The sequence below is a fragment of the Lipotes vexillifer genome, unplaced genomic scaffold (assembly GCF_000442215.2).
Source record: "Lipotes vexillifer unplaced genomic scaffold, Lipotes_vexillifer_v1.1 scaffold636, whole genome shotgun sequence".
Classification (NCBI taxonomy): Eukaryota; Metazoa; Chordata; class Mammalia; order Artiodactyla; family Lipotidae; genus Lipotes; species Lipotes vexillifer.
Genome location: NW_006786547.1, coordinates 387,649 through 396,588, shown reverse-complemented (window position 1 = coordinate 396,588; position 8,940 = coordinate 387,649). Strand labels below are relative to the sequence as shown.

At 54.6% G+C, this 8,940-nt stretch overlaps 2 protein-coding genes across 2 annotated transcripts in view; one reads left to right on the top strand and one right to left on the bottom strand.

Annotated features, from left to right (window-relative positions):
- Positions 1-980, bottom strand: part of ZMYND19 (zinc finger MYND-type containing 19) — a 9,127-nt gene extending 8,147 nt beyond the window's left edge. Inside the window, exons 1-4 of the mRNA XM_007458996.1 lie at positions 976-980; positions 778-788; positions 460-673; positions 224-333 (exon numbers count right to left, since the gene is read on the bottom strand). Coding sequence (XP_007459058.1) covers positions 224-333; positions 460-673; positions 778-788; positions 976-980 — 340 coding nt within the window. The remainder of the gene's footprint in view (positions 1-223; positions 334-459; positions 674-777; positions 789-975) is intronic.
- A 1,458-nt stretch (positions 981-2,438) lies between these two features.
- The window catches only part of ARRDC1 (arrestin domain containing 1), a 13,928-nt gene continuing 7,426 nt past the window's right edge, over positions 2,439-8,940 (top strand). The window contains exons 1-5 of the mRNA XM_007458995.1: positions 2,439-2,480; positions 2,545-2,575; positions 2,758-2,843; positions 8,601-8,678; positions 8,721-8,846. Coding sequence (XP_007459057.1) covers positions 2,439-2,480; positions 2,545-2,575; positions 2,758-2,843; positions 8,601-8,678; positions 8,721-8,846 — 363 coding nt within the window. The remainder of the gene's footprint in view (positions 2,481-2,544; positions 2,576-2,757; positions 2,844-8,600; positions 8,679-8,720; positions 8,847-8,940) is intronic.

Sequence of the window (8,940 nt, the reverse complement as noted above, 5' to 3'; positions counted from 1 at the left end):
GTCGGATGAGTCGGGGTCTGGATCGGGGCCGGGCGGGCGGGCGGGCGGGACGAGGCTGGGCCGGGGTCGGGCCGCCGCCTCCTGGCGCCCGCCGGACCTGCCACGCGCCGCCGCCGCCGCCGCCGCCGCCGCCGCCGCCGCCGCCGCCGCCGCCGCCGCCGCCGCCGCCGCCGCGCGCACCTCAGCGAGCGGGGGCCAGGGGCGGAGCTCGATGCGGACACACCCCCGCGCGCCGCCGCCCGGCCAATGGTGGGGCGCGCAGTGCGCCGGCCGGCGCGCGCCGCCACGACGCAGCCAATGGCAGGAGGGCGAGTGCGCCGGCGCGCTGAGGAGCTGGGCCAGCGCGGGGGAGGGGCGCGGTCGGGGGCGGTGCCTGCGCGGCCGCCCGGCGCAACGTCAGTTTCGCGGGAAGCTTTGTGCGGGACGCCACCCTAGAGGCTCCCAGCCCCGACCCCCTACCCCGACACCGACCCGGCCTCCGCCCTCGCCCCCGCGACCCCGACCCGGCCCCCGCCCTTCAAGGAGGGCGGCCTGGCTCCGCGCCCCGGGCCTTCCGGGCTCTGCAGGTCGGGGTCCCTGCGGGACTGGCTGCGGCTGCCGGTAAACCGTCCCCCTTCCTCGGACAGCGGGCAGGAGGCCGGAGTGGGGACAGGGACCCGGAGCCCAGGGGCCACTGTGGCGTAGGGGCTGGGTCCAGTGCCACAGGCCCGCCCTCCTCCTCCCTGGCCGCCTCCACACAGGGGCCCGGATCAGGACCCTGTAGCCCAGAACCGGTACCAGTTCGCGGCCTGGGTGCACAGCAGGAGGTGAGCAGTGGGCGAGAGAGCGAAGCTTCATCTGCCGCTCCCTATCGCTCGCATTACCGCCTGAACACGCCCCCTCCATCCGCCCCCGCCCCCGCCCTCGGTCTGTGGAAAAACTGTCTTCCACGAAACTGGTCCCTGGTGCCAAAAAGGTTGGAGACCGCCGCTATACCCCATCCTCGGGCTACACCAGCCTTCCCTGGGCTTCGAGCCGGGGCGCTGAACAGCCTGGGCCAGGTCCTTCCTGAACAGGAACTCCAAGGGCTGAGGACTTTGGCGGGGCTTTACCTGTCTCCTGACAACCACTCCAGCGGGCTCTCACCCCCAGCGCCCGATGAAACCACTCTACACCGGTGCACCCAACAAATTGAAAACCCCTGTTCTAGCGAGGGAGGCAGAAAAGGCCCGTGACGTGTGAGTTATATGCCATGTTAAAAAGTGATCAGTGCTGTGGGGAAACAAGTAGATCAGCATTAGGGAGTTGGGGATCCAGGAAAGGTGGTGGGCGGGGTAGGCCTCATTGCCAAGTAATTTGAACAAACTGGGAGGAGGAGGAGGAGTGAGCCATGTGGGCTCTAGGGGAAGAGCATCTCCAGCAGAGAGAAGAGCCAGTGCCAAGGCCATAAACTGGGAACACATTCGGTGTGTCTGAAAAGTGGAGGTGGCCACCGAGAGCAAAGGAGTGCATGAGAGCAACAGGGGACAAGGCCAGAGAGGTGGAGGATGGGAAGAGGGTCATGCAGCCTCTCGTGAGGACTTTGACTTTCACACTCAGAAAATTGAGCCACTGGAGGATTGGAGCAGAGGAATAGCTATTCAGTGCATCACACTGGCTGATGGAGACAATGCCAGAAAGAGTGGAAGCAGGCAGGCTGTTTAGGAAGCTAATGCAAGCACCCACCCAAGAAACGATGATGTTGGGACACCTGTGGTGGCAGTGTTCTGTAGCAGTCAGGATAGCCCTGGTTATGCTGCAGTAACCAACATCCCTCAATTCTCAGCAGCTTAGCAAAATAAAAATGTATTTCTCCCTCAGGTTGCACGTTAAGGTTATAAGGCAGTTGAATATGTGAATATGGCGTTCAGGGAGGTATCCAGCCTGGGGTACAGATTTGGCATTCATTAGCATACTTGTCATATTTAAAGCCATACAGCTGGATGAGCTCACCATGGGAGGAAATGCAAATAGAGAAAAAGAGAGGAAGATTGAGCCCTGGGTACTCTCATACTAAGAGAGTATTTGAGAAGAGAAGGAGCTGGTAAAGAGCATGAGGATGTCAGGTATGAGGGAAACCAGGAGAGGGCAGTGGGCCAGGAGCCAAGTGAAGACAGTGCTAGAGTGAGCGGGAGGGATCAGCCTTCTCTGATGCTGCTGAGAGGTCCTGGTCAGTGGGCACTGGGAATTAGTCAATAGAGCACGCAGCACGAGGGCACTGGTCACCTTGACAAGTAAGTGATGGAGGAATAAGCCCAACTGAACGGGCTAAGGGGGAGTGGAAGGAGAGGCTTGGAAACCTTGAGACTGACAACTCTTCTGGGGTGTTCTGGCTGAAAAGGAGCAGAGAAACGGCCAAAGCGAGAAAGAAAAGGCAAGTCCAGAGAGAGTGTTGGTTTTATAGTGGGAAAGGAAGCAGCATGTTGTCCACCAGCGGGAATGAGCCCATGGAGGAGAAAGAGGTGAGGCAATTGCCTGAGAGGGGAGGGCGGGGGCTGGCCTCTGACAGGAGCCTGGGTGGTTCAGCTCAGCCACAGCTTGAAGAGGAGTCTGAGAGGTGAGTGGATGTGGGTGTAGGAATCTGGGGGGTTCTCTTCTGATGAGAACGAGGCCATCAGTTGAAGGTGAGAAGGGAGTGTGGTCCAAGGAGAGAGGACCAGGAGGGAACTAGGAAAAGACAGTAGGGTGGCCCAGCAGTGTCAAGGGGACCCATCCGTGTGACTGTGTGTTTTCCTCCAGCCTATTCAGGCTGCTCCCGAGGAGGCAAGGAGCAAGAAGAGCTGGATTCAGCCAAGACTGTGGTTATGCTGGGCGAGTGCGGTGAGGTGAGGGCGAGAGAGAGCGAGCTAAGAGAGGGATGCTTGCCCGGGGCATCTGAGCTCAGCAAGTAAAGAAGAGAGGACACCAGAGGGGGCAGATCCGAGGGTTGGAGGTCCTAGTGGGTTCAAAGGATTGCTGATAGAGGGAGTGAGCGAGGACGGGAAGTGCTTCAGAGACTTTTGCAAGGGGCTGCAGGTGCTAGGGGTGATCGTGTCTCTGTTACCTGCTGATCTGTGACAATCCCACCCCCCCAAACTTCATGGCTTAAAACCACATCAACTTATTATTTTGCACAATTCTGTGACTGACTGGGCATCTTCTGTTCCCCACTGTGTCAGCCGGATACCTCCTTCTGTTGGACTCAGCTGGGAATTTGCCCGGAGCACCTCATTTTCTTCCATGTGACCCTGGGTGTGGTGTACCATTATCCATGCAGGAGAGCTGGACTGCTTACCATGTGGAGGCTCTGCTCTAAGTGACAGGTCCCAGTGGGCCTCTGCTTGAATCACACCTGCTAGTATCCCACTGGCCAAAGCAAGTCATGCAGGCGAGCTTGGAGTCCGTGTGGGAGGGGTGTGCACAAGAGCATGAGTCCTGAAAGTGTGGCGCGTTGTGGGGGCTACCAGTGGAACAGGCTGCCCCCCACCCGTCCACCCTCTGACCCCTAATGATTCATGCTCCTCCCACGTGAAGACCCTAGAACCACCACCTCACCATGGCTCTTGGCTTATGATGTGCAACAAGGCCAGAGGCAAGTTGTCTGCCCCCCAAGACCCAACGTTCCAAGGGGAAGCACAGGATAAGTGAATAGACACCCGATTCAAAAAGGAAAAGGGGGTGTGCCCCCTGTAGCCACAGGTGCACAGCAATGTTGAAATCCAGCAGACAGCTGTCACAGTGTTCCTTTAAAGGCTTGTCTGCTCCCGGCAAGTGGTTCCCTAACGCACCCACCCTTTTTTATGGCTCCCAGTGGCTTCTCCCTCTGCCTCTTGGCCCTGCATGCTTGGTCATCCTCCCTTTTCCATGGGAAATGGGCCCTGTTTGCTGCTGAGTAGCTTCCTCAGCCTGCTTCTTGCCTGGAGACAGTTGAGAGCCCAGAGGCCTCTTTTATTTTGAACTTTGTCCATTGTAGTTCAAGCAAATACAACCCCTAAAAAAAACTTTGTGGATTTTCTAGGTATCAAATTATAACACATTTTATTAGACAGAAGCTACACTGCAAATATCTTTGAGCGGCTCCTTTCTGCTGTGGACGTCGAGCCACGTGCTGTGGCACAAAGACCTCAAGATGCCTGGAGGCGCTTCTGTATGGCTGACAGCATCTCTGAGGGTCCCGTCCCCTGGGAATCTTCAGAGGTCTTAACAAGGGGTCATATGTCATGCCCTTGGATTTCTTTTAACCCTGAGGTCGTGTTTTGCTGCAGTGTCCTGGATTTGATCTTCCCCGTGATGCCATTTCTTACCTTGAGAACCGTTGCTGCCTGGAAAGGCTGAGACTGAGAAATAGTTTTTATCTTCCAGCTGTGGGACCTGGCTTGAAATAGTTCCTCCAGCTTCTGCTGGAACATGGAACATTACTTCTTTAGTTCATTTCTCTTTTCTTTATTTCACTTTAGCATAAATGACTGAAAGAAGCCAGTTGGCCCTTTAAGCTTTCTGCCAGGAAAATCAGATCCTTAGATATATTTTCTGCCTTCCCCGTTAGCACAGGCAATGGTGTCCCACTTTTCCGCCAATACCTGACTGGGCTCCGCCCTTCTCGGGCTTCCACCAGCAATGTCCTTACTGCCTGCCAGGTCCTCCTGCTGCCTGGTTCCAAAGTCAAGGCCACATTTCAGAATTTTGTGATGGCAGCATCTCACTTTTTTTTTGTTTTTGAATTTTTGAATTTTATTTTTTATACAGCAAGTTCTTATTAGTTATCTATTTTATACATATTAGCGTATATATGTCAATCCCAATCTCCCAATTCATCCCCCCGCCACTTTGCCCCCTTGGTGTCCATACATTTGTTCTCTACATCTGTGTCTCTGTTTCTGCCCTGCAAACCAGTTCATCTGTACCATTTTTCTAGGTTCCACATCTATGCGTTAATATACGATATTTGTTTTTCTCTTTCTAACTTACTTCACTCTGTATGACAGTCTCTAGATCCATCCACGCCTCTACAAATGACCCAATTTCGTTCCTTTTTATGGCTGAGGTAATATTCCATCGTATATATGTACCACATCTTCTTTATCCATTCGTCTGTCGTCGGACATTTAGGTTGCTTCCATGACCTGGCTATTGTAAATAGTGCTGCAATGAACATAGGGGTGCATGTGTCTTTTTGAATTATGGTTTTCTCTGGGTATATGCCCAGTAGTGGGATTGCTGGGTCATATGGTAATTCTATTTTTAGTTTTTAAAGGAACTTCCATACTGTTCTCCATAGTGGCTGTATCAATTTACATTCCCACCAACAGTGCAAGAGGGTTCCCTTTTCTCCACACCCTCTCCAGCATTTGTTGTTTGTAGATTTTGAGGCAGCATCTCACTTTTAAGTGTCAGTGTCTGTTCCAGGTATGTGTGGCTGCATAATAATGGCTTAAAACAGCTGTTGATTTTCTAATTATTCCGTGACGAGATTGGGCTCAGCTGGTTGACTTTTCTGCTATTGGCTGGTGGGTAATTTGTCGCAAATTCTCACCATCAATTCCTTCCCTCCCTGTCAGGTGTGATGCTCCATCCTCACTGGTCCTGTGACTGTTTTGGGGGGGGTTTTTTGGCCACACTTCGCAGCTTGTGGGATCTTAGTTCCCTGACCAGTGGTTGAACCTGGCCCACGGCAGTGAGAGCACTGAGTCCTAACCACTGGACTGCCAGGAATCTCCCTCCTTTGACTGTTTTTTTTTTTTTTTTTAAATTTATTTTTGGCTGCGTTGGGTCTTCGTTGCTGTGCGCAGGCTTTCTCTACTTGTGGCAAGTGGGGGCTACTCTTCATTGCAGTGCGTGGGCTTCTCATTGCAGTGGCTTCTCGCTGCGGAGCACGGGCTCTAGACATGCGGGCTTCAGTAGTTGTGGCACGCAGTCTCAATAGTTGTAGCTCACAGGCTCTAGAGTGCAGGCTCAGTAGTTGTGGCGCATGGGCTTAGTTGCTCCGCGGCATGTGGGATCCTCCCGAAACGGGGCACGAACCCGCGTCTCCTGCATCGGCAGGCGGACTCTCAAGCACTGCGCCACCAGGGAAGCCCCCTGTGACTGTTTTGATGCACTTAATCTGGTAGAAAGTTCTGGGACTTCCAAGCCCAGGCCAGAGGACTGGCAGCTTTACCTTCCTCCCTCTTGGGGGCCTGCTCACAGGTAATCAGTCTTACTACCTGGAGACGCTCATGCTGTGCAGAACCCCAAGCAAACCATGTGGAGAGGCCTCAGGGCAGGGATACTTGAGCAGCCCCCAGCTGTCCCAGCCACCCGAGTCAAGGTGCCAGACACCAGCAAAAAGGACATCTTGGCCATTCTAACCCAGGCAGATACCACACAGAGTAGAAGAGCCTCCCAGCTGAATGCAACCTAGTTTTCAGAGTAAGTAATAAATTTGGATGGTTTGTTATGCAACAATAGACAGCTGAAACAGCCAGTGTCCCTCACGGAGCCACAGTCAGGATGTGTGAGTGAGGCGAGAAGTCTGAGACTCTTACGTCCAGGCTTTCCCTTTCTCTCTAGGTGATCTCTCCAGAGGAGTAGCCAGATATTGTCACATGGCAACTCAGGACTGTCAGGGAATGAAAACAAAAGCTGCCAGCCCTTCTTAAAGCCTGAAACTGGCATGGCATCTCTCTCTCTGGCAGTTCAAGCAAGTCAAGGGGCCAGCCCCATTCAGTGGGAGGGGTGGAACCCACCTGCTGATGGGAGTAACGGCATGAGTGGAAAGGGGTGAGAGAAGTTGTTGGGTGACGTTGTTCAGACAAACCTAAAGCCACAAGAGGGGCTGCTGAAGCCAGCTGGGGAAGGTTCTCAGAGGACAGGAGTCAAGGGAATGAGCACTGCCTTGATCATGTTTTTTATTTTCTAGATTTTTGATGCTTTGACATCTTGAGGGCCTTACACTGCCCTTCCCAGGCTGGCTAATTCCTAGAGACAGCAAACAACTCACCCACCAACATACCTTTCACGTGCAAACCAACCGATCCAGAGCCCACACCCCAACCACCTCCTGTCACCAGTACACCAGGCCAGTATTTCCCTGCCTAAATCACCCAGGGCCAGGTACTGGACCACTAGAGACCGCTGAAATTATTCAAACTATCCAATCCTAGACTTGCTCAAACTTGCGTACCCTGCCTCCTTCCCACTGGAAACACGGTAAAGGCTCTGGCCGAGCTCTCCTCTCCCTCCTGTTCCTGATGGCACTGGCGCTTCCCTGTGTGTCCGTGCACGGTGTGGCATGCCCCACTTGGGAACTGTAAGTTCTAAACTCTTCTTTCAAGGCAGTTGGCTTTGTGTCTGTCACCTTACCATGGCTGATTAAAACAAATCCTGGGTTCATGTTAAGATAGAGGCCAGGAGGTTGAGGTTGGAAGGAAACCTATGTGGATTCTGAAGTCAGAATTCCTGCACAAGTGGTACTGGAGAGAATGACAGTGAGTGAGTCAGGAGCTGAAATCCCCAAAGAATAAGGGGGGCAGGCCTTGGCTTTGAAAGTAACAGCAAGAGTGGAGGGGGGAATGAATTATTATTCTGAGAAAATGAGAGTTAAGGCTGGCAGCTATTAGGGCAAAGGGGAAAATGGTCTGGAAGTGGTCATAAGGAGTCAGGAGAGCATCCACCCTACCTGCAGGCCCAGAGGTACAGGGGTTGTACGAAAATAAACATTTACACTTTAGAGCCTCCAGGGGAAGCCCGGGCTCCATGAGAGCACGAGGAAAGGAATGTTTAGAGAAAAGCGAAGTCAGGGTGGTGATGATGGTGGATGAGGGCACACCAGCAGAGCTTCTGGAGGGGAGAGGGGGTCAGAGGAAAGGATGTGCAGAGCCCTATAGGGTGCGATTGTGGGAAACAGGTGTGACCTGGGGTAAGGTCACCCATTTTCTGCCCCCATCTCCTTCATCTCAGCAGCAGCCAACACAGCGTCTCTCCCTGCCTCCTCAAACACTTCCTTTTTGATTTCTGCCATGGACACTTGTTTTTGGGGGCTGCCCACTATCCTCCCCCATCCCATGGGCACCCCAAACTCCTTGTTCAGGGAGTTTGCACAGTCCTGACAGGAAAGTGTCAAGCTGGCCAGTCAGACCCTCCCTCCTGAAGCATCAGAATCCCTGGTAAACCAGGTAGACCTGGCGCCTGCTGCAGACCCCTGGCCCTCAGGCCCTCCCTGGCTGCTGCCTTTCCTCAGCCTGGCCCAGTGGACCCCTCAGCCTGTGAGGCCCCTCTTCTTTTGCTGGAGGGCTAGATTACCTTTCTGTGGCTTTCACCCCCACTTCTGATGTCATCAGTGTCCTGAATAGAGTTACCATCTACAAACAAGGGTCTAACAAATCGTTCGTCCTTTGTCTCCCGCAGACTCATGCCTAGAAGTGCCAGTTCACTTGGGTGCCTAACAGGCACCTCTGACTCTGCCGGTCACGATTTCTCCCCTTTCCCACCCCCCAAACAACTTGAATCTAGGCCGGTTGTCTCCATCAAAAAAATGCCACCCATTCGCCCAGCTGTTCTGGACAAAAACCTGGCCTCACCTTGACGCCCTCCTTAAAGCAGCCCCATATTTAACCTGCCAGTAGGCGCCCAGCACCTTCTCTAAGCCAGGCACGGCCTTCTCTCTCCGAGACTCCCGGATTTGCCCTCGAATCCGCCCCTGGGTATCGAGCCCCACCCCTCACCTCTCCCTCCCGCTGCTGCAGGCCAAGCGCTCCCCGCCCCGACACAAGCCCATCCTGGAGACTTCCCGCAGTGTAGAGACACTGCCCGGTGGAGACCCCGGGGCGGAGCCTGAGAGGGGGCGTCGGCCCGGCCCGCCCCCTCCACAGGTGAGGCAGCAGGGGGCGCAGGTGCGTCGGGTTCCCGCGGGCTGCGCCCGAGCTCCACCCTGCTGGCCGGGGCGGGGCGGGGGAGGGCGGGCTG